Raw genomic sequence first — 25,276 nt, 5'->3', positions numbered from 1 at the left:
TGCCCTGCCCCACAGGGTGACTGGGCTGAAAAACACCCTGTGGGAGAAGCCAACACTTTGGTGTTGAAAAATAAACCGTAAGTCGAGCCTCCGGGTTTGCAGTGAGCCGAGCCTCCGGGTTCGCGGCAAACCACCCTCCGTTGCGTTGAGAATTGCGGGGTTCTCTTGAACTAGTCTCATCTCCTTTTTGCTGCAGTAATAGGCAGAAACTCCACTGACAGTTGAAAGAACACCTACAATCATCGAAGGATATGGAAAAGCCCTGCTAAGTCATCCAATCCATCTCCAGAGACCAATGCAGGACTGTTCCCTACAGCAGTGGTTCTCAATCAGGGTACAGGTACCCCTGGGGGGGTACACAGAGGTCTTCCAGAGGGTACATCAATTCATCTAGATATTTGCCTCGTTTTACAACAGGCTACATAAAAAGCACTAGCAAAGTTAGTACAGACTAAAACAGGGGACGGCAACCTTTCAGACATGGTGTGCCGAGTCTTCATTTATTCACTCTAATTTAAGGTTTTGCGTGCCAGTAATACATTTTAATGTTTTTAGAAGGTCTCTTTCTATAACTCTATAATATATAACTAAACTATTGTTGTATGTAAAGTAAATAAGGTTTTTAACATTTTAAGAAGCTTCATTTAAAATTAAATTAAACTGCAGAGGCCCCTGGACTGGTGGTCAGGACCCGGGCAGTGTGAGTGCCACCGAATATCAGCTTGTGTGCCGCCTTCGGCACGTGTGCCATAGGTTGCCTACCCCTGAACTAAAATTTCATACAATGACTTGTTTATACTGGTCTTTATACTATACACTGAAATGTAAGTACAATATTTATATTCCAATTGATTTAGTTTATGGTATAAATGAGAAAGTAAGATTTTTTTCAGTAATAGCGTGCTGTGACACTTCTGTATTTTTATGTCTGATTTTGTAAGCAAGTAGTTTTTAAGTGAGGTGTAACTTGCGGGTACACAAACACAAATCAGACTCCTGAAAAGGGTACAGAAGTCTGGAAAGGTTGAGAGCCACTGCCCTACAGTACATTATCTAGTATTTTGTCCAGTTTAGTTTTAAATGTTCCAAACAATGGGGTTCCACCACTTCCATTGGGGAAACTATTTCATAACCTAATAGATCTCAGTATGTGGAATTTTCTGCTGGATACTTAGCCTACTGTTTTGCTTTCTTAATTGTCTCCCAATACTGCTCACCATTCTCCTTTGTTCCACACTGTAATTCTTCTAGCCTGGTGTTTGCACCCTTCAATTCTGGTGAACAGTTCTGGCTATCCATGTTCAAGAATGATGAATTCAAACTGGCACAGGTGCAGAGAAGGGCCACTAGGATGTTCAGAGGAATGGAGAGCCTATCTCATAAGAGGAGACTATAAGAGAGAGATTTGTTTAGCCTAGTAAAACAAAAGCTGAGAGGGGATATGATTGCTCTCTATAAATACATCAGGGGAATAAACAGCAGAAAGGGTGAAGAGCTATTTAAGCTAAAGGACAGGGTTGTCACAACAACAAATGGGTATAAACTGGCAATGAATAAATTTAGGCTGGAAATTAGAAGATTTCGAGCAGACAGAGGAGTGATGATCTGGAGCAGCCTTCCAATGGTGTGTGTGTGGGGGGTAGGGCAAACAACCTAACAAGTGTTAAGATGGTGCTTGATACAATTACGATCAGGATTATATGATGGGGTTGCCTGCAATAGCAAAGGATGGGACTTAATGACCCAGGAGGTCCCTTCCAGTCCTATGTTCAAGTATCTGTGGATTTTGACCAGTCCTCTTTTAGTTGTTTCTTAGTCAAACTAGAGATGAAAACTTGGCACAGTCTCTAAATCTTTTTTCACAGGCTAATCTCTTCCATTGGACTATTTTTCCCACACACATAGTCGCATTAATTTTTCCAAGGTTAATCTTATTGGGTTATTTTCTGCCCATATTTCTAACCTATCTAGGTCTCCTGGTATTATTTCTCAGTCTTCACTGGGGTTTGGAACGTCTCCAAATTAGTATCATTGTGAATTTCATTAATGTGCTGTTTACTCTCTCTCTGAGTAAGAAGTGGTGGATAATTAACTACGGGTATGTCTACACTACAATTGCTAGAGCGGCACAGCTACGGCACTGCAAATGTGCAGCTGTAGTGCCATAGTGTAGATACTTTGTACATCAATGTTTTTTCCCCCCATTAATGTTGTTAATCCACCTCTCCAAGAGGAATTAGCTTCTGTTGACCTAGCAGCATCTACATCAGGAGATAGGTCGACCTAACTATGGCATTCAGGGCAACCTGAGTGATGTAGCTAGGTCAATCTAATTTTTAAGTGTAGACTGGGCCTAAGCCTGTACTAAGGAACCATGCTTAGATAGATCTTTCATCTGCTCAATACTTAAATCACTGCCCTGTTTAAGATTTTGATCCAGGTTTTAGTCCACATAATACTGCTTCTATGCCAGACAATTGGAATTAATTTTTCAATCTAGATTGAAACACGGTATCCAATACAATACAATCTGAATATATATCACAGCTACTGCATTTGCTTTGCCCACTAACCAAACGCACACACGAGGATGCTGCCTTGGAAAACATAGGCAAGAGACAGCAGTTTGCAGCTGGTTTACATTTAATAGAACAAGATGTGAGTGGTGATTTCCTGTGCAAGAAACAAACAAGCCCATTTCCCACATTGCCCCAGGCTATGATGGCTGCATTCAAATGCCTTTAAGGCTGGACCTGAAGGGGGGGCCATAGCAAATGTTTTGACTCTGGTATAGTAACTGACTCCCTCCCCTTGAGACACCCAGGGATCTCAAATGCTTCTTGTTTTTTTTACCCTTGGTTCCACAACCTACACCAGCATTGCCAATCCTCACCATTTTACTGTGACTTTTGCGAGGGTCGGTGTTTTTCTTTCAGCCCCAGTTCCTGGAATCAGGAGAATCTCAACTTCCAGTTAAAATAAAAGTAGGTGTCTGGCCGCCGGCGGCTGCGGAGCACAGCGGGAAGACACTCCCACCCCCTCCTGGGTCCAGTGTAATCCCCAGGCTCAGAAACCAGGGAGCCAAGGCGATTTTTAGCGCAATCTGGTGAGGTTTGGGGGTAGGGCTGCCTGCTGATTTGTGAAGGCTGCCAGCTGCCACCCAAGAACACGGATTGAAAAGCCCTGCAGTGGCTGCAGGCCAGGCACCCTTGTAGATCCCACCTCGCCTCTGTCCCTGGGACTGGCTTGGGTCATGCCTCCCCCTTCCCCAGCCCGGCCCAGCCCAGCCCAGCCCGAGCGAGGGGCGCCCCGGCGCGGAACGCTCGGGTGCAGTGAGGCCTCCCGAGCTGCAGGGGGCGATAGCGCCGCCTCCGCCTGCCGTGAGCCGGCCGGGGAGACTCTCCTGCGCCGGGCGCCGCTCATCGCAGCCACCCGTCCCGGGGCCCGGGGGACGCTGCGCGCGCGGCGGGGCCATGGCCAGCGGGAAGGTTCTGTGAGTAGCCGGCCCCGCCCCCTCCGTGATTCCCCCACGCGCGAAGGGGCGCGAGGCTGCCGCGCCAGGGCACCCGTCCCGTCCCCCCGCCCCCCGCGCGCGCGAGCCTGGCGCGGCCTGAGAGCGGGGCGGGGGAGGCCGCCGCCGCCCTGGGGGTAACCGCGTCGCTAACGCCGCCCCCGCGGCCCTCCCGCCCCATCTCCCGTGCAAACGCTGGGCGGGGAGGGGGCCCCGCAGGCCGAGCCCCCGCGCCTACAGGGCGGGACCTGCCCGTGTCTGGCTCCCGCCGCTGCAGGGGGGTGGGTGCGGTCCCGCCCTGGGACCTCCCCCCCCCCGCCCGCATTGGAGTCGCTGCAGCTGCGGCACTTGTGCCGATGGTCCCCTAGTGTAGGCAGGGCTCCAGGCAGCGCTTTATCAGCCCCGTCAGCGCAGTGAGAGCAACAGCGGCCCAGGTCTCGCTTCAGGGGCGCTTCGGGCTTGTCCTCCGCTCTGGCTTTCTCCCTGGATCTGTCAGTTTCTTTTCCTCATTGTTTCCTTTCCTCCCCTTGTTTTCCCTCTTCTTCCCACATGCTGGTGCTGTCCCACTAACATTTCCCCCTTTTCTGAGTCCCACCTTTTCCTGCTGTCACATCCCTTTTGCTGCCATTCCTAAACTACTTACAACCTTCTGGCTCACAGGTTTGGCCCTTCCCCTGTTGCAAAGACATCTCTTGGACATGTTGCGTAGTGCTTTGGATGGTAGTGAAGAGTAGAATCCTGACACTCATTTAAAGCAGTGTATCTGGGCTCCTTTATTCCTTAGAAATAGCATATGGAGCTGAGTAAGGGTAGCCGCCAAGCGCGTGATTTATTCTTTATACATGCTGCCTGTTTTTTAAAGCTGAAGTGCAAAAACAAGTATCTGGCAAAGGAATAAGCCAGTTTGAAATAATAGTTCTGTGGCGGAGGTTTATGTTCTTTGCTGTGTATACAGTATGTGATTTCACTTGGGGAGTAAAACAATTAAAACCAAGATTTTATAATAGCACTAGTGTTTTATGAGTAACTTTGATGTTTTTTCTTCCTGTAGCTACCCCCTGTACCAGCTGGGAAACCCCCAGCTGAGGATTTTCCGACCTAACTTCTTCATGACACTGGTGAGGCCTGGTGTGCCACAGCCAGAAGACACTGTACAGTTCCGTATCTCCATGCAGTAAGTGCAACCAAAGAAACTGTAGATGAAAGGGTCATCTGTTTCTCAGTTTGAAAGCCTTCAGGGATAACAGTCTAAATAATGAGAAGAACAGTATCTCTGGAAACACAGTTAACTAGGTTTGAGGTCAGATTTTGTTGTTGTTAGTTACAGTAGACTTAGGTCCTAATTAGAATTTATTAAATCTCCCATGTTGTGAAACTTCACACCCACTGTTTGAGCAGATAAGCCCATTGCCTGGATGCCATGTGCAGTGAATGTTGCACAGGTATGCTCCTTGAACTAGAAATAATATCTATAATTTTGATACCATTTTTCATTGTGAAGCATCCAAAAGCCATTTGCCAGCCGAAATGCATATTGTTTATTGGAATTGCTTCACCAAATGCAGCCATCTCTAGGGTGAAACATAGCAACACTACATTGCAGTTTCAGACAGACTGTGTAGAATAGTATATCTAACTGGAATTTTAGGTAGGACCTTTAAGGAAACACTCCTGCACTTATTTAAAGGACATAAGATCTTTAATGATCACAAGTGTTCAGGAGCTGAGTTTTACATCTCACCCAAAATATGCCTCTTCCAACAACAGTGTCTCTTTACAACATGCTTGGTAATAGTTCTGTACTGATTTGGTGGCAAGAAGTGACATGCTTGGTAATAGTTCTGTACTGATTTGGTGGCAAGAAGTGACATGCTTGGTAATAGTTCTGTACTGATTTGGTGGCAAGAAGTGACATCAACACTGTTTCTTCCACCACATAGGTAATCTCGGAGTTCTCTCCTGCAAAGATTTAACTCGTTTTGACCTTGCTTAGCATATGTGATCTGATGGGATCACAGCCTAAGGTGGTATGGCTACAGATCCTGAAGCTTTTAACACATAGTGGTTGTGTGCTCCTGCATGTGAATCCACTTGGCAGGTGATGGTTCTGTCTTCCAAGCCAAGCCTAAGGTTCTATACCCTAATTTTTTTTTATATTTTCAAATTAAGAGTCCAACTTTGATGTCTTTTCACAACTGCTTCCTCTCACTCTAGAGGAAAAACACACACTTCAAAAGATTCACTGTATGCACCACTACTTTTGGACCTCTGGTAGGCTGCTGCAGAACCTGTCTTGGATGACTATCTATACTGATAAAGAGGATCCTAAATAATCTGTTCCTTTGATTTCAAAACATAATCCCATTGGTTGAGACAAGGTCAATGGATCTTGTTCAGTGGATTGCTAGCCAGCCAATAGCTTTTTGGTGTCAATAGCTATTGACCAGCAAGGAGGAGAGTACTGTTAAAATATGTTACATCCCTGTCTTCACAAAACTGATTGTCTGCCCATTGATACTTTAATATACCGACACACTCTGTAGGAAGGGAATGTTGATTAGTGATCAGAACAAGAGTTGAGAGTCTGGAGTTCAGGGTTCAGGTCCCACCTTTACCACTGATTTATTGTGACCTTGGACAAGTCACTAAAGCTCTTTTTGCCTCAGTTTTGACAACTATGGATTTAAATCCTTGCCTTCCATACAGGGGTATTGTGAGGCTTAACATTTTAAAAACATTTGAAGTTTATTTGAGGAAAGATGCTATAGAAGAGCACCTGTTAGGTATATAATGATTTTTGACAGTGAGTCCCACTTAAAAATAAGCGACGTTTTGGAGCGACAAGATTGTCCGTTTTTATAGGTTTCCAGTGCAATCGTAGTGACAAGCTTTGAGAGCAATAACTGTAAAATACTGCCTGAGGAATAGAGAAGCTGAGTGCTACATATAGTAGGCTTTGGGCACTGTATCACAGTTGAGGTAACTTTTATATCAGGGACTTCACTAGGCTGTGAAGGCCGTAGCTTCTGAAGCATGAGCTTTTCCTAGCGCCTCTTCTGTCGGTTAAGAAGACACTCCATTTGTCTAAGGGAAGTGGTGTGGGAGAATGCATTGGTTGTTATGAGGCCCTTCTTAGAGACAGGGTGTTGCTGTGATATCCTCCAGGGTGCAACCAGAGCCACTGTGTCCCCTTCAGCCTAGGGTGCTTCTTACACTGCTTTACTAGTGAAAAGCAGCCTCTCCAGCCTCTGCTCACGCAGCCATTAATATGTAAAGGCACACTCAGCAAAGTTACATGAATGCTCTTTTAGTCACTCATGAACTATATACAGGGTGACACCTGTAAGTTCCCCAGCCTTGCACCCCAGAAATGTGCATCTTGCGCTGTCCAGCACACTACTGCACAGAGCAAGCTCATTAATAATTCGTCATTTTATCAAAGAAAATGATTATGCCTGAGCTTTTGTTAACCGAAGTGGAGATTCCCCAACCACTTCAACCAAAACACACTGATTTAGATAAAACAATAAAACAAGTTTATTAATTATAGAAAGATAGATTTTATGTGATTATAAGTGGTTACCTGGGGTACTGTGTGTCACAGTTGCTCACCCATTTGTTTTCAGAGACTAGAGACTTCTGCAAAGAAAACAAAAGAATTGTCCACTTAGGATAGAGAGAGTGAGCCCATCCACCCTCTTTGAATACAACTGGCATTTGAGTTTTTGACTATTAAGATTACATTGGATTAAATAGTTGTTATTGCTGCAGCCTGTGTTTGCTTATAGCACCATTGTGAACTGTTTGTCTTATTTGTATATTTGTGGCACTCAAATTAGCTTGGCCAAATGGACTTGTTGATATATTTGCTCTAAAGTATTGATAAGCTTATACATATTTTTTTCTGTTTTGAATTTAGTTTAAACATTTACGCTTTTCTTCCCTCCTCTCCAAAATATTTCCTCTTTGCACAGGATGACGAGAGTGGATGTTAAGAATTACCTTGAAAAAATATACAACGTGCCAGTGTCTGTTGTGAGGACCAGAATACAGTATGGTGAGTGCAGAGGCTTTTAAAACAGGATTTTAAAACGTTTTTGTTTTCAACAAAGCTCCTCTTCAGCCTGCAACTGTGTTTTTTAATCCCCAAGTGTTGATTTTCCAGTAAGATATTTTGAGAGAGTGGTGTGGTAAAATTTCTCTCTCCCCTGCCACCGCATAGATCCCATCACTGTGATGGAGAGATCTTCCTCTCCAGGGTTGAAGATCAGCAGTGTCTCTATGGTCATCCAGTCCTGGGCTTTCCTAAACTCCTTTATCTGTGAACTTCAGCTGTCCTATTCTGGGGAAGGTGGAATTTGGTCTTCATATTTGTTCAGTTCAGGACGTTTTCTTTTGTCCCTGAGCCAGAGGACCCCCTTTCCCTGGATGAGGTAAAATCAGTATCTCTTGTTTGCTCAGTCCTTACCTTCTCCCATTGTATTTCATATCACATAACCTTCACACAGTTTAGCACAGGTGCAAGTATGCTCCTTGAACTAGAAATAATATCTATAATTTTGATACCATCTTTCATTGTGAAGCATCCAAAAGCCATTTGCCAACCGAAATGCATATTGTTTATTGGAATTGCTTCACTGAAATGCAGCCATCTCTGGGGTGAAACATAGCAGCCTCTGTTTGGTAGGGACCCAAGACTGAAATAGCAGGAGGGATTCTGTTGGCTGTAGGTTCTGTTGGCAGAATTCTGTTAGACTTCTAAGGGTAGCCCAGGACTGGAATAGCAGGAACCTGCAGGTGAAAAGTGAGATGCGATTGCAGCTATATAATGGGAAAAGCTTGCCCAGCACCTGCATACACGTTCATGCCCCTGGTTGGTACTGTTGGTTCCTCATTTGGCTGAGCATAAAATCTATCCCCTCTGAAGTTAGACACCTGCCAACCCCATCCTTCATTCTTATATAAAATTGGTTAAAACAAACAAACAACCTCCCTCCCCCATATTTCTTAAAGTATTAAGAAATAATTAAGGCTGAAAGTAGTTGAGTTTATCTAACAACCAGACAATATAATTGTCATGGTTATGCCCTAGTCCCTACACCCAAAAATCCATCATAGTCTGCTCTGATTAATGCCTGGATCTGACCTGGTGTCAAACAACCCTTGGATTAGGGTGCACAAAGGTGCCATAAAGCCACCTTTGCATCTGATGCCCCCTCCCTGGAACTTCTGTAATCATAGCTGGAATGCATTGGAAGAGTGATGCAGAGTAAGGAGCAGGATTTTTAAGTGTCATCAGCTTGATTTTCAAGCAGTAAGTAACTGAAACGTAACTTGTTCTGACCAACAGGTCAAATTGTGTTGGGTTGCTGTATGTTTTTCTTAGTTTGCATCTCACAACTAAAGAGGAGGATCTGGTTGGATGTGTGTGTGAAAGCCAATAGTGGGGAGGACATTTAAAAAAAAGGGTAAAAACAAGGTTATTGGGGAAATCTGAGGAGGAAGAGACAGGAGGGAAGTAAAAATTCTTAGAGAAATCATGCTAAAATTCCTTAAAATACATATGTATTTGTGTGTGGGGGGGAGAAAAGTAGAGAGTAAATTAAAGGGAGAGCAAGTGTAGTATTTTCAAATTTTTATTTTCTAAATAACTTTATACTGACTTTATGCACATTTACTTCCAAACAGCTTCTAAAAATATTCATACCCAATTTGGCAACCTCTCCACTCCCCATAAAGCCTAGCCTGGCTGGTGGAGTTGGTGGTTGTGTGTATGTATGTTGGGAGGAAGATAGATGAGCAGGGAGTGGGAAAGTGTCATTAGTTGGGGAGCTATAATGAAGCACAGCCCATTATATTTTAGAAAAAAAAAAAATTGCTACATTTTTTGGATTTTGTAATTTCTTTAAAAGCAGAAACAATAAATTGCACTTGTGCACTAGCGCTACAGAGTGTATAGTTTAGATGGGGAGCTCCAAGGAGCAGGGCCACTGATCTCGTAGCCACTTAATAAATGACTATTTTCTTCCTAGGGAGTACTGGTTTCCCAAAGCTGACCTAGTGGCTAGGACACTAGCGGAGATCTGGGTTCAATTTCCTGCTCCACCACAAGCTTCCTGTGTGGCCTTCAGCTAGTGCCCCTCGGTTCCCAGTCTGTAAAATTGGGATAATAGTACCTACCAAAGGATAAATATGTTTTAATCATTGTGAGGTGCCCAGATTCTATGGTAATAGTATAAATAGCTAAGATAGAATTCTTCCCCACAAAAGAATCAAAACTCAAATCAAACTTTTCAGTTGGGGGAGCTTGTGACTCTGGGAAAGTAAAAGAGAGTTTCTCTTCACTTGAATAGGTGCAAACAATAAAAGGAACCACAAGAACCAGAGAGTGAAGAAGCCAGATTACAAGGTTGCGTACGTACAGCTGGTGAGTAAACATGTATGTGTGTTTGACATGAGGGTGGGGTCTGTTAATCAGCATAATTAGAAATAATGCTCAGTGAATTGTCCATTGTACTGAATATTTATGCAACTTAAGCCTTCCCGGTGTCATCCCCTGCCACACTTGAGACCTCATGATGAGGTTGTCTGAATAAAAAGAGTTTAGTTCAGAAACACCCAAACAAACCATTAGTTTTTAAATCCCTTTTTGTTTGAGGCCTGAATCTAAGGTCCAGTCAGGTAGCATTGAGTATCAGTCTGCCAGTGAGTTTCGAGCTGACCCTGGCTGTACTCTGCATGTTGAAAGGTTCACCACTTATGTGGCTAATTGCTGAAATGTCTGCTAAGTTAAAGAATAAAGTGGATGTTGGAATGGTTGGAAGAGTTTAAGGTACTGCCCTTGGTGAGCTTTCAATCATGTCTAACAAGTATGCTTTGTGGCTAAACTGGGTTCTAAAATGTTGGTCACTCCCAGTGGAGATGAAGCCCAATATTTTGTATAACTGGTAATTTTTTTGTTTTGCTTTTTTTAACAACCCAAGCATATTATAGTTCAGATCTCTTCCTGGAATAACCTCTTTGATCGAAAACTTACACTCACAAAAACTACCTTAAAAGAACAATATTAAAATTGCCAAATCAAGCACTGGAAATTTAGGAAATGCCAGAATTACTGTTGCCTGTACAACCGTAATCCTATTCCCTTGTGCATCCATCCGGTACATTGAATGAAGCAAGTGTTCTGTGGGAAAAATAGTATATGATCATGTAATTAAAGACTGGATTGTAATACATATGCACAGAAAACTGAATTAAGGTTGCATAGTCAACTGTAAATCTGGCATTTCCTACTGTTCTGGTGCTTGACTTTGCAACCTTAAATGTTCTTTTAATGGGTTTTATATGTAATTTATTCATTTTTTTTAAAAGACCAAGATAAAAATTAATTCTATTATGTACAACTGTGTAACAGCCCTCCTAGGGAGTGTATAGAATTGACCTCCCGCTAGCTTACATGGAGGTAAAAACTCCAGGTCCTTGTCTCCACTAGGATTTTACAACATGCGATAGCTATTTGATGTAAAAACACACCTATTATTTTCAGTGAAGACATAGTCTGAGATACAGGGGAGATTTACCCTGAGAGAGGCTAGGCAGTGTTACTATATTGTCTATGCTTCTCAGGGCTTCCACTGTGAGGAAGCCTCTCTAAGCCACAGTCAAGACTTAAAAGGAGCCTTGCAGGGGTGCATGGTATCCTTGCATTTCCTGGCCAGGCTCCGCATTCTGGCCAATGCAGTCCCCTAATAAGGACTTGGCAGCCACTTTCCACTGCCACATTCTCTGCTTTCAGGAAGGATCAGCCAGACTGTAAACAGGCATAGATCTTCAGAAGATGTCTACACTGTAATTAGAAACAAAATTCTCAAGTGTTGTGGAATAGATTACAGACTCAGAGCAGTATTGTCTGTGCTTACCTCAGGCCAAGCATCTGTACCTGGAACAATCACAGACATCACATCTGTGAGGGGCAAGCGTGTAACAATGCCATACTTTATCATTCCATGATATGAGACAGCTTTAATGGTTTGGGGCAGGGATGGTTTATTTGCTCTTCACTGTGCTAGGTGCTGTACAAAGGGAGCCTGGATGCATAGGTAGAGTTCCTAGACGCTCCTATGGTAATACAAGTAAAGTAATAACACGAGGCACTGCAAAGTAATGTAGTGAACCTTGAGCCAGGATATCGTGTGTGTCTTCTGCTTCCCCTCACCTCTAGGTTTCCAGGCTCTTCCTGCCCTCTCTGTTTCTTTTGTGTGTGCTCTACCTCGTGGCCCCTGGTACTCTTTACTTTCATGTCTTCCCTATGTATTTTTCCTCTTTGTGTTTTGTTTTTTTTTTTTAATTACTAATTCTGGTCTGTCTCTCGCTCTGCTCCCAGTTCTGCATTAGTGTTGATTTTACAGCAGTGGACTAGAGTTCATGCCCCCACTGTCAATTTTGAAACTTTTGGTTTGCCTTCATTACGCCCCATGGAGCCCATGGTTAAAATAGAACTCTACTTGTAGTGTCGGAAAACCTCTGCTAAGCACTTCAAAACTACCCTTTTTTATTAGAATCGTGCTGCATCTGTAACAACTCCAATTAAGGTCAAATTAGTCAATGTTTTTGCTTCCCTCTCATTTTTACCAGCTGTGTTTTCTCTAGTCCAGTTTCAAGTTAAAATGGTGTAAGAGTGTAAGAAAATTGAAGAGGTCAGGAGTGTTTTGTGTTGGCCTTCTTATCAACCACTAGGTGGAAGCATTACTCTTCCTAGTGTCAGGTTTCAGAGTAGCAGCCACAAAAAGAACAGGAGCACTTGTGGCACCTTAGAGACTAACATTTATTTGAGCATAAGCTTTTATGGGCTTCATCGGATGCATAGACTGGAACATACAGCGAGAAGATATTTATACATACAGAGAACCTGAAAAGGTGGAAGTAGCCATACCAACTGTAAGAGGCCAATCAATTGAGATGAGCTATCCTCAGAAGGAGGAAAAAAAACTTTTGAAGTGATAATCGAGATGACCCATAGAAGGTGTGAGGATACTTAACATGGGGAAATAGATTCAGTTAGTGTAATGGCCCAACCATTCCCAGTCTCTGTTCAAACCTAAGTTAATTGCATCTAATTTGCATATTAATTCCAGTTCCGCAATCTTTCTTTGGAGTCTGTTTTTGAAGTTTTTTTGTTGTAAAATTGCCACCTTCAAGTCTGTCACTGCGTGGTTAGAGAGATTGAAGTGTTCTCCCACTGGTTTTTGAAAGTTAGGATTCCTGATGTCAGATGTTTCCATTTATTCTTTTGTGTAGAGACTGTCCGGCTTGGCCAATGTATATGGCAGAGGGGAATTGCTGGCACATAATGGCATATATCACGTTGGTAGATGTGCAGGTGAACGAACCCCTGATGGCGTGGCTGATGTGATTAGGTCCTATGATGGTGTCACTTGAATAGATATGTGGACAGAGTTGGCATTGGGCTTTGTTGCAAGGATAGGTTCCTGGGTTAGCGTTTATGTTGTATGGTGTGCGGTTGCTGGTGAGTATTGCTTCAGATTGGGGGTCTGTCTGTAAGCGAGGACTGGTCTGTCTCCCAAGATCTGTGAGAGTGAGGGATCATCTTTCAGGATAGGTTGTAGATCTTTGATGTGCTAGAGAGGTTTTAGTTGGGGGCTGAAGGTGACGGCTAGTGGCGTTCTGTTATTTTCTTTATTGGGCCTGTCCTGTAGTAGGTGACTGCTGGATACTCTTCTGGCTCTGTCAATCTGTTCTTTCACTTCAGCAGGTGGGTATTGTAGTTTTAAGAGTGCTTGATAGAGACCTTGTAGGTGTTTGTCTCTGTCTGAGGGATTGGAGCAAATGTGGTTGTATCTTAGAGCTTGACTGTAGACAATGGATCGTGTGGTGTGTCCTGGATGGAAGCTGGAGGCATATAGGTAAGTATAGCGGTTAGTAGGTTTCCGATATAGGTTGGTGTTTATGTGACCATCACTTATTAGCACAGTAGTGTCTAGGAAATGGACCGCTTGTGTGGATTGGTCTAGGCTGAGGTTGATGGTGGGATGGAAATTGTTAAAATCATGGTGGAATTCCTCAAGGGCTTCTTTTCCATGGGTCCAGATGATGAAGATGTCATCAATGTAGCGCAAGTAGAGTAGGGATATTAGGGGACGAGAGCTAAGGAAGCGTTGTTCTAAGTCATCCATAAAAATGTTGGCATACTGTGGGGCCATGCGGGTACCTATAGCAGTGCCTCTGACTTGAAAGTATATATTGTCCCCAAATGTGAAATAGTTGTGGGTGAGGACAAAGTCACAAAGTTCAGCCACCGGGGATACTGTTCCTGATGGCTTGTAGTCCATCTTTGTGTGGAATGTTGGTGTAGAGGGCTTCTACATCCATAGTGGCCAGGATGGTGTTTTCTGGAAGATCACCAATGGACTGTTGTTTCCTCAGGAAGTCAGTGATGTCTCGAAGACAGCTGGGAGTGCTGGTAGCGTAGGACCTGGGGAGGGAGTCCACATAGCCAGACAATCCTGCTGTTAGGGTGCCAATGCTTGAGATGATTGGGCGTCCAGGATTTCCAGGTTTATGGATCTTTGGTAGCAAATAGAATACCCTTGGTCGGGGTTCTAGGCATGTGTCTATACAGATCTGTTCCTGTGCTTTTTCAGGGAGTTTCTTGAGCAGATGGTGTAGTTTCTTTTGGTAATCATCAGTGGGATCCAGAGGATAGTGGCCTGTAGAATGTGGCGTTAGAGAGCTGCCTAGCAGCCTCTTGTTCATATTCCAACTTATTCATGATGACGACAGCACCTCCTTTGTCAGCCTTTTTTATTATGATGTCAGAGTTGATCCTGAGGCTGTTGATGGCGTTGTGTTCAGCATGGCTAGTGTGACTTCCTTCGCTAGCAAGTCTCTGGTTACCTGGGTGAAATCAGGTTCATTTTAAAGAGACTAGTCATGTTGCTCTTCTTTGGAGAACATCAGTTTCTACAGCACTTGCACATACTAATGTACTGAAAGTACCGGTATTCTGAAGATGCAGCAAAGAATCCTGTGGCACCTTATAGACTAACAGACGTTTTGCAGCATGAGCTTTCGTGGGTGAATACCCACTTCTTCAGATGCAAAGTCCCTTGCATCTGAAGAAGTGGGTATTCACCCACGAAAGCTCATGCTGCAAAACGTCTGTTAGTCTATAAGGTGCCACAGGATTCTTTGCTGCTTTTACAGATCCAGACTAACACGGCTACCCCTCTGATACTATTCTGAAGATGAACAGTATGTTAAGAATCATATACAACGTATCAGTTCAGTCTCTTTTAAATTCTATTTCTTGGGGATTTGAAATGGTTTTCTTTTTTCTCAGGCTCTAACTTGCCAAATAAGTTGTCAGTCCAGTTGTTACTGTTCTCCCATTAAAAATGACCTTAAATCGTCAAAGCTGTGGTAAAAAATGTCTGGAGTCACTCTTGTTCCATCTCTTCTCTTCCCACCGTCCAGAGGAGTGGGGAAGGCTTTATGTTACAGAGTCATAGTCCTTAGTATGGAATTCTGCTGCCTTTTAAACTATTTTATTTTTAATAAAAGCCAAGTTATTTATCTTTGCGAAGAAGCTACTGCAAATATGGTTTAGCTTTTTTCTCTGCTTTAATAAAAAATTAACTGGCAAATGCTAGCTCTAATGAAGGTATGGATGCCATAAAAAGTCAGTGAGAGACTTTATGGCCATGTCGATACTGGGGAAACGTAAAAAAAAAAAAAAAAATTCCTACCAGTGCTATCACTAGTTCTGCCAAGCAAGTGGAGCAGAAGTGTAGACAAGGCTCTGAAATCCGGATCTGTTTTTACCTCCGTTTTAATTAAACCTGCTTAGAGAAAGTCTAATGGAAATGGTAATAAAAAGAAGAGCAATCTTGTCTACATTGGGCTAGCACCTGTTCAGTTGTACAAGGGATGGTACCACTGGGAATTTTTTTGTAAATATTCCTACATATGTTTTGGCTACAGTGCCTTATAAGCATGTATTTAGCAGTTCACATGTCACTTGAAAAATGCTCCCATCCAAAGATGACAGCGGTTTGTAGGGTTTCTCGCTGTATTTGAGGAATTTTGGAGAAAGTAAGATTCCCCATATGCTGCTATGTTACAAAAAGGATTTTAAAGTTACGTGTCCTATTCTCCTTGGCTCTACTCTTTATTTTAATACCAGATATTATTATAAGACACAAAGAGAGTCATGCAAATATATTAGGTTATAAAACTGAGCTGCCTTTGCTGCTGGCCCAGATCCCACACTGTAGGAATCCAGCATATTTTAGATATTATAAACATCACTCTATCCTAATTCTGAAGGACAGTAGTAAGCGTCTTAATTATCCAAATAATCAAGAGCTTTCAGCTGTTTGTAAACTCAACATTTGTTGCATCATTCCAGTTTCTGTGCTGTCCTTTCATTCCTAAATTTGTGAAATAAATGGAAGGTTAAAGCACATATAACTAGCTTGTGCTGGACAAGCCTATTAGCAGGATATTTCTGGCATGATACTCCTTGGTGAAAAGGTTAACAGTGTGAACACTTAACTTTAAAGGCCTAATTATGATCACTTAACAGCCCATTAAGCTGAATGGAGGCAATTTGTACCTCTTGGTGTGATATTTCTCTCTGAAGACAACCTTTATTTCCACCCTGAAAACGATCTTCCTAACCAGAAGAGCTAGAAATGTAAACTAAAAATAGACTTAGCACTTATTATAGCATTTTCATCTTCAAAGCTTTTAACAACATTTCATGAATTAATCCTTACAATAGCCATTATGTAAATGAATTTTATACTAGGGTAAACTGAAACAGAAGGAACAACGAGGAGTCCTTGTGGCACCTTAGAGACGAACAGATTTATTTGGGCATAAGCTTTCGTGGGCTAGAACCCACTTCATCAGATGCATGGAGTGGAAAATACAGGAGCAGGTATAAATACATGAAAGGATGGGGATTGCTTTATCAAGTGTGAGGTCAGTCTAATGAGGTAAATCAATTAACAGCAGGATAGGAAGGGAGGAAAAATACCTTTTGAAGTGGTAAGAGAGTGGCCCATTTCAGACAGTTGACAAGAAGGTGTGAGTAACAGGAGGGAGAAATTCGTATTGGGGAAATTGGGTTTAGGTTTTGTAATGACCCAACCACTCCCAGTCTTTATTCAGGCCTAATCTGATGGTATCCAGTTTGTAAATTAATTCCAGTTCTCCAACGTGAAGCTGCAGTCTGTTTTTGAAGGGTTTTTTTTTTTGTTGAAGAAGGATTAGATTTGGGGAGTTAATTGCTTCCTTTTTTAAATTTAAACAATGGACCATGCACCTCTCTTGCATATACATTTATAATTTGTAGAAAACAATGACATCTGTGGAAGACCCTGAATCCTTGCAATACATAGATTTTTAGCACCAAGTTTTACTGTCTCAACAACAATAAAATATATTTTTAAAGCTCTCTTCATTCGGTGATCTCAAAGCACTTTTTAGACATAAAATCTCACTGCATCCTTGTGAGTTGTGCATTATCTTCAATATACAAAAGGAGCAATTTGGGGCCCAGTGTGGTTTAAATGGCTTACAGAAGGTCACACAGCAAACCATTGTGAGCACTAGGAATAGAACACCAGAAACGTGCCTTCCAGTTGCATGTTGTAATAGTCAACATTCCATCGCATGGAAAGTTAGAAGTGAAGTTGTGGCCCTATTGAAGTCAATGGTAATTTTGCTTTTGACTTTAGGTAGGTCAGGATTCCTCTTATGAATCTTTTGATCATATGTGTGCCAATTGTTTACTGCATTACTTTAAAAATGATAAACTTGTATATTTTATTTACAAACAATACACCTAATGCCTCAGGTATACTGAATTTAAATATGTCTGAATGTACACTCTGCCCTTTACATAAATGGATGCCTCCTGATATATTTTAAGTTTTGAAAAAGCCCAGAAATATGCTTTTGAAAACTAGCTACAATAGCTATTTTTCATGCAGCTTTCATCATTCCAGAGTCTTACAGTGCAGTATTACAGCATAGTATTGTTACTTAGGATTTATAAACCTTAATGTTTTGGCTGTTTGAAATCGTGTCTGGCTGCCAGCCAAAATCAGAATTTCTTTACAAAACAAGAGCTGGAAAGAGCCAACTTGTCTACCCTGATTTTTATTTATTCAGAAGCTCCAGATACAGATAGACTTAATCTGCTCAATATTTTACTTTCACCAGCCTTGAAATGGGAACTCTGAGCACTTTGATAAATGGATGAAAGGTTTGTCTGGTTCCACTGTAGCCTCTGTGCATAACTCTCTATATTCTTTTTGCAATGCTTAGTGAATCACAATGGATGTCACTAGTACACTGCAGGGACTATTTCCCTTCATTCTTCAGTAATGGAAGCATATCAGTATTGGAAGCATATCAAAATGGCTGTGCTGCATCAGGAGATCACTCCTTTCCACATTGTTACCAGTAAAACTTGTGCTTGGGTCCTGCCTACATGCTGGCTTGAATTGTTTTCAAATCAATTCAGCTGAAATGGTTTAATCCCCAGTGTGAATGAGGCTTTAGGGCTGACCTTGTCTGTGTCAGGGGATTTCACTACAACATGATTGTCCTTTGTTTTCATTAAAGCATATTAATATTATGCAGTGTAGACAGGATCTTAGCCACATGCCTGAAGTCTGCTAAAGTCTCGGACAGCCTTGGGCTGTAAGAGTGCTCACAGCTGATCCAGTCTGTGCATTTTCTAAGGGAATGGTGTAGCTACTTTCGTGGTACTTACAGCAAAGGAGCTTCAATACTCCATGGTTTCAGCACTGTTTAGGAGTACTGATGAGGCCCAATTCTATACTATGAAATGGAGCTGTGCTTTAATTGTCGGAGGACAGCCGTGCTGTATCCAGTCCCCTGATTGTTAGCCTCTTAGGAACCCTAGGAAGTGTATGCTATAGAAACAACCTGGGAATCGCATTGCACTAGTTGAACTTGTTGTAGGTTCAAGCATGGATAAGCTTAACTGGGGCAAGTTGCGACTTCCTTGTCTACATTTGGGGTTTAGACCATCTCTCACCTGTAAATTGCCATGCAGTGTATAAGGCTAAATAAAAAAACCAATACAAGGACAACTGTGTCAAGTGACATGGTTACTGTTCTCCTCAGACCCAGTTGCATTACATTTTCAGTTCTAAAATGAAGTGTAGATGGGAACACAACAGTGTTCTGGAAGCAGAGTTGAGCCTTGTTCTGATGCCAGCCTGGGTATGAAATGTGATTAAGCTCCCATCTGGAGCTGTGTTGTAACTGGTTCTCTGATGTGTTTGTGTTTGTAGTGTAGATGGGTATTTGCCCATTTTTTAGAAATGCACTCTAATTTGCAAAACCAATTTAAGTTTATAGAGTGGCAATAAATGCATATAAAAACCTTGAGAAGTGTGCATTTATTTGTCAGATAGTTTTAAAACAGTCCCAGTGTTATTTTTATAACATCTCTCTCTCTGCCATATTATTGTGTGTGTGTTTAATTATGCAGCGTTTCATACTGAAATGAATGGATAGGGCTTGCATTGTTGATTTAAAGAGGTTGCGATTGGTACAAACAATACTCAGAAATAGAGATAATGTCAATGGGATAAAACGTTGTCACAGAATAATGGTTTCCTGCTGTTAGATAAAAGCTAGAGGCCAAGTGATGTTTATTTTCCACCCAAGCGGGAAACATTGATCCTGTGACGGTGATATACTACAACAGCTTGTCTGTTAGGCGGAATGATTGATGTAGGTTTAATCACTTTATCTCATGAAAGTTGTTGGTACATTACAGTTTTTTTCCACTGTACTGTTGTTTTACATTCTATTCTTTGTTTCAACTGGTGAGAGACCCCTGCCAACCACTATCCTGTACGACCCACCCTGTAGTGACTTGCTGAGACTGAACTGTAGCACGTCTCGCTGTGACAGCTAGGCATATTAAGTATAACATTTATATTATAAATTAACCAGCCATATACACAGACCATTACCTAAGTGCTAAACAAAATAAATGGTCTTTACATGGTTCACTGAAGTTGGGATCTGGCAGAACTGCTCACTGCCAGTGGCCTTGATCTTATCTTAGGAGCTAATACAAACACCTCTTAGTTGATGCACTGTGGTATAATATAAGAGATGGATTTCAGATAGTCATCTCCTGAGCATTCATGCCTTAAAGATAGTTGCCAACACCTGGATTTGCACATAGAAGTGAATAGGAAACCAGTGCAGACTATGAGTTCTTGGTGTGTATAGAGCCCTGTCCTGCTTGGGAGATGGGAAGTAGCACTCTCCACCAGCTGAAGCTTCCGGGTTGTCTTCAGATATAGCTGTAAGTATGTACATCACAGCTACTTCAGAGAAATACTGGAATGTGTATCTGACCATTTGTTCTCTCTCTTTAGGGTCAGGGACAAACCTTTCAGTTCCCAAACCTATTTCCAGAGAAAGAAGAAACCCCAGAACCTGGCTCTATCGAAGACATCCAGAAGCAATTTATGGAGAAGGAGAGACAGAGGCAGACAGCTGACCCCAGGCGAGGAGGAGTCACCGACTGGTTTGGACTTTGATGGAACAAGGCAGCTGCCTTTATGCCTCTCTGATGGATTTTAATCAGCGAACCTGCGTCTTTCTCTCCCTATGACATAGAGTTTATTTTTGAGCAACCTATCTGTGCATAACTATGACAGAATGGCACAAAAGAGAAATAAAAATAAAAAGACAACATTTCAGATCTTTCTTATAAAGGCTCCAGACCTCTTAAATACAGACTCACTGGCAGTTCTCTTTGGCTGGGCGAGTATATCACCCACCCGCTCCCACTTAGAGCCCTGCAACTTGACCTGAATCAATGGCACCTATCTACAAGTGTCAGGTTTGAGGCAGGTCAGAAAACAACCCAACCTTCTTGGGGTCAGGTCAGGCTGTCTTTGACCTTCTCCTGCCTGTGAGGTTGGCATGGTGGCAGCTGCACGCCCCACTCCTGGTGGCTGTTGCCATCTCACTGCACTCTCTGTGTGCTGCGGAGCGAGTGTGCGGACAAGGAACAGTGCCTCCCTCTCCGCCATAGTGCAGTGGTGGATGGCAGGAGCGGGGCATGCAGCCACTACTGTGCCAACCCCATGGGAAGGGGCAACAGTGATTCAGGTTTGGGGTGAAAGATTCAGGTTTGGGTTGGAAAATGACTAAACCCTCTCAGGCTCTGGTTGGGTGGGCTTGGGTCCATTTCATGGATAGGTCGGGCTTAAATATAAAGGCCTAAGCAGACCTCTGCTCCCATTCTCCTTACCCACTGCCTCCTGTAGGTCATTTGAGCACCAGTATCAGGAATGTCATTGTCCAATGTTAATTGTAGTGTGCGTTGAATAGATTGTATAAAGGATGAGCTGGGTGGATGCTGTACTGATGGGGTGATATAAGATGGACTGGCTTCTCTAGCTAACCAGTGGATTGGTTACATGGGCTTCAGAGCACCAGTTTCTATCCTTGCCAAGTGGACTAATGCTTTGCTCACAGGATACTATGCTGTAGTGACTTTTTCTGCTTGGGGTTGTAGCTGTGATCTAATTTCACTACTCCATTAATGTTTAATACATTCTGATGTTGTGGGGCTTTTAATATGTTGGAGGAGGAGGCTATACAAGATGGATACACATCCATATACACATTTATATAGCCCACAGAGACTTGCAGGAACTAGTGAATATGATTCTCCCTGAATGCTGATACATGACATAAGTAGTTGATTCTTAGGACAAGTGCACACTGGAAACTTCTGCTGGCATAACAATGTCAGATAGGAAGAGGATTTTTTTTTTTTATGAGATAGCTATTCTGGCACGAGCCCTAGGGAAAATGCGGTTATACTGACATAAAATGCTTTTGCCAGCATAGTTTATTTTTGCTCACAGATCTGGTGTAAACTATGCCAGCAAAAGCATTTTCTTGCTGCTATAGCTGCATCTATGATAAGAGGGTTTGCCAGCAGTTATAGCAGCAAAGTATTTCTATTGTAGGGTTGCTGTCTTCAGATTCTTTTATTGTCGTGTGTTCCTGCCTTTTCTCTTTGCTCTGGTGAGGACATAACCTTTCCTTCTCTCCTCTTCGCCAGGTAATGTGCTCTGCTTGTATGTCAAAAGGGGGGCTGCTTTTCAGCAGACAGAGTAACTGTACTACTGTGCCTTTGGAAAGGGAGCTGTGCCACCCTCAGTGCTTTGATTTCTCTCGGTTGGCCACTAGACATACAAATCTCCTCCTCTCCAGCACGTGAGGGGTCAAACTTTCAGCTCAAGTTTCCCCTGCTGTTGAGTTCTGCCACTTGAAGCCCTTGGCTGTGCAGTGAGTGAACTCTCCCCTTCAACACCCTTCTCCCTCTACCCAGGCACTCTCCTTTAACTGGCTCTGTCCAGACTTGCAGACTGGACAGCTAGCAAGATGTTTACAAGGAGACAGCTGTTCCCCAGAGAAGCCATCCAAATAGGATTTTATGCACTCCGTTCTGCTCATTAGCTGCCTCTCCCCCTGCATGACAGTCCGATTCCTGTGGTTTGTTCCTTACAACATGAGTGAATACCCCACCCCCTCCTTGTACAACTTCCAAGAAAGAGATTTAGAGTGCATCATGATCTGCCAGCCAATGCTTAAACAGAGAGATGCTCTTGGGGTGGGGGAAACAAGAAGGGAGGTTTTACTATCACAGAACTGCTAACAGAATTACAGTAGTAGACGTGGAAAAATACGAGCTCCATCTGAATTAGTTTTTATGCCCAGCATATGTGACAAACCCACCAGTGCCAAAGATCTCTAGTGACACCTGAAACCTTATGTAAGTCAGGAGATGGCCTAGAAATTTAGAATAGAGTGGCTGAATTTCCAGACCAGTTGGTTTAAAGGGGTTATGCTCAGACTAGCATAACCCCAGTCTTAGACTATAAGCTGCTTGTGGGAGGGACTGTCTTTTACCGTGTGTTTGCACAGCTCCCAGCACAATGTGGACCTGATCCTGGTGGAGGTATCCAGTTGCTACTGCAGCATGAATGCGAAATAATACATGTGGAGTCCAGCTGATGTACTGAGCTAGGTAACTGCCTCCTCCTCGTACCAGGGGCTTGGGAGAGCTGGAGCAGAACCACCCCCATGCTGCCAGCTGGCTTTGGGGAAGCTGGCTGGTGTTCTTCACCTTAGAGACTACAAATTTATTTGGGCATAAGCTTTCATGGGCTAAAACCCACTTCATCGGATGCATGGAGTGGAAAATGAATATATGAAGAGAACATGAAAAAATGGGTTATTCTATTATAACAAATGTTATTCTTGCCCCAGTTTCCATGGAACTGGCATCAGAGAGGTGGCAGATACTTTCAGCTCTCATGCTGGCAAACAGTTTATAGAAAATGACTATCAATACTGATGTTTAACATTTATCTAGGGCTTTACAAATCCTATCGCCGCCTCTGTACAGTCAGTATCACCGCTGTTATTTTACAGATTAGAAATTAGATTCAGAGGCTGTCAGAAATGCCTGGGGTGCACAGCGAGTTGGTGGCAGAACTGGGACTAGAACTCAGAACTATCCGACTCTTGGTCCCATGTTGAGGTCACAAAACCATGCTTGTCTCAGTGCTCCCCAATGTCCCATAGTATGCCAAGTGGTCAGCACTGGTTTCTGGGAGGTCAGATACTGCCCTGTTGCTGGGAGGGTGACAGCTGTCCCTGATAGGCTAGAAAGGCAGCAGCTATACCTGAGAGGGCCAGTATTGAATGTAGATGTTAATAATTTCTCCATGGAGCGAACTGATTACTTGATAGAAGAGGTGCCTGGAAAAGGCAACATCATAACATTCTGGTATGACGCACAGAGCCATACTTGGCACAGAGAGCTCTGCAGCTGCCGGCCTCCCTGTCATGTAGGGGAGATGCAGAATGGTTCCTTTCCCCTCTTGTCATGTACAGACCCCAGAATGGCGTAACATGTTGGAATGCAGAGTGAATGTGCGAGGGAGGGGTGTGTGTCAATTTTGTTGAGTAAGGGATTCTGTTGAGTTGCTGAGAGAGATCAGCTTCTTGTGAAAATGCAAACAATAGATCACCCTCCCGTTGCCATTTTATTTTAACGTGAATTACAAACAACCACAACCTGTAAAATAACTTCCTTAGTGATACAGCTTTAACATAGCTTTGTACTATTACCCTCCTTGCTCAAAAGCTTTGTGTGAAGCTTTTGTGTGAAAAGCTAATGATTGGTTGGCCCTTGGGTGAGACAGGATTACACGGTTCTCACTTGAAATGAAAAAGCGCAGCCTAGAGTAACCATTTTGGCACGCTTAGAACAGAGAGAGAATTGAAATATCCCACGCAGTTCAGCCTTTGGTTCACATTCCATTATCCTGTGCTGCCTTTTTAATTTATCAAGCTATATAGTAAGGGAGATGCATTGAAGGAAAAGGCTAAGCAAAATAATGGTGTAAGAATATTACTTTGCATTGCTGTGGTCAGTCCCATCAAAGCATTTTACAGTGAATTAAGCTTTGAAACCACCCCCCCACCCCACGGCGTAGGCAAGTATTATCCCTACTTTACAGCTGAGGAAGCCAAGTCATTGAGGGAATGACTATCCTGCGGCTGGAAGCATCCCTCTCCTACTGGGTAGACATGTGCTAGCTGTGCTCAAGCTAGCGCACTAAAAATAGCAGCATGGAGGTTGTGGCACAGGTGGCAGCTTGGGCTAGCTACCGAAGCTAGGGCCCAGGCTTGTTCTTGGGTGGGTAGCCCGTGTTGCCACCCGGGCCACAATGTCCACACTGCTATTTTTAGCACACTAGCTCGAACAGAGCTAGTGCATGCCTGTCTACCTGGGCTGGGAAGCTTGCTTCCAGCTGCAATATAGACATACCCGGAGAGGTTTAGTGACTTGCTTATGCAATAGGTGGCATAACTGGGCACAGAACTTGGAGCTTCTGGTTCTCAGTCCTGTGACCATAAGAACAGCTGTACTGGGTCAGACCAAAGGTCCATCTAGCCCAGTATCTGTCTACCGACAGTGGCCAATGCCAGGTGCCCCAGAGGGAGTGAACCTAACAGGCAATGATCAAGTGATCTTTCTCCTGCCATCCATCTCCATCCTCTGACAAACAGAGGCTAGGGACACCATTCTTACCCATCCTGGCTAATAGCCATTAATGGCCTTAACCACCATGAATGTATCCAGTTCTCTTTTAACGCATTAGTCTATGCTCCCAGTGGCAGAAAAGATGATGTGTGGAACTATCTGTCCCTGAGATCTCAGTAACACCAATATTTTTGAATGAATGAAACTGAGAAAAACATTTGCTGACATTCATCCAGGATGATTGTTGCTGTTGCGGGAGCTTTGCTATTGTCTGGGAGCCACATGTTCTGCCGAGGGTTTTTTTCCCTAGTCGTAGCTGAAGATGTAGCTATTGAGGGAAGATTGTTCTACAGACTGGAATTTCTCTATTGCCTCTTCAGCTGGGGCAAAGGAAATAATCTCCAATGGATAGTAAGGGCTGGTACAACAGGTCTGCTTTGTAAGTGAAACAGGGCAGTGTCTATAGACATACCATAGTATTGCATTAGGGTGTGAGAGCTAAAAAAAACCTAAGGCCCTGCCTTCTCCTGAAACAGTTTTCAAAGACTGACCATAAACCATTTTAAAATAGTTGGCTGGAAATGGTTTTGTCCCATCCACATTAG

At 43.1% G+C, this 25,276-nt stretch overlaps 1 protein-coding gene across 3 annotated transcripts; it reads left to right on the top strand.

Annotated features, from left to right (window-relative positions):
• Nucleotides 1-3,336: 3,336 nt before the first annotated feature.
• On the top strand, nt 3,337-20,306 carry MRPL23 (mitochondrial ribosomal protein L23). Of its 3 annotated transcripts, none has more exons than XM_045012234.1 (5): nt 3,337-3,493; nt 4,563-4,685; nt 7,486-7,568; nt 9,865-9,938; nt 19,969-20,306. In XM_045012234.1, the coding sequence occupies exons 1-5, from the start codon at nt 3,474-3,476 to the stop codon at nt 20,131-20,133; spliced, it is 465 nt and encodes a 154-aa protein (XP_044868169.1). In that variant the 5' UTR covers nt 3,337-3,473; the 3' UTR covers nt 20,134-20,306. The 3 variants fall into 3 exon arrangements, with proteins under 3 accessions (XP_044868169.1, XP_044868171.1, XP_044868170.1); XM_045012236.1 differs by lacking the exon at nt 3,337-3,493 and adding an exon at nt 3,531-3,648; XM_045012235.1 differs by lacking the exon at nt 3,337-3,493 and adding an exon at nt 3,808-3,945.
• The last annotated feature ends 4,970 nt before the right edge of the window (nt 20,307-25,276 follow it).

The sequence above is a fragment of the Mauremys mutica genome, chromosome 4 (assembly GCF_020497125.1).
Source record: "Mauremys mutica isolate MM-2020 ecotype Southern chromosome 4, ASM2049712v1, whole genome shotgun sequence".
NCBI lineage: Eukaryota > Metazoa > Chordata > Testudines > Geoemydidae > Mauremys > Mauremys mutica.
Note: the sequence above shows the minus strand (reverse complement) of the source record. Positions and strands in the feature narration are given on the sequence as shown.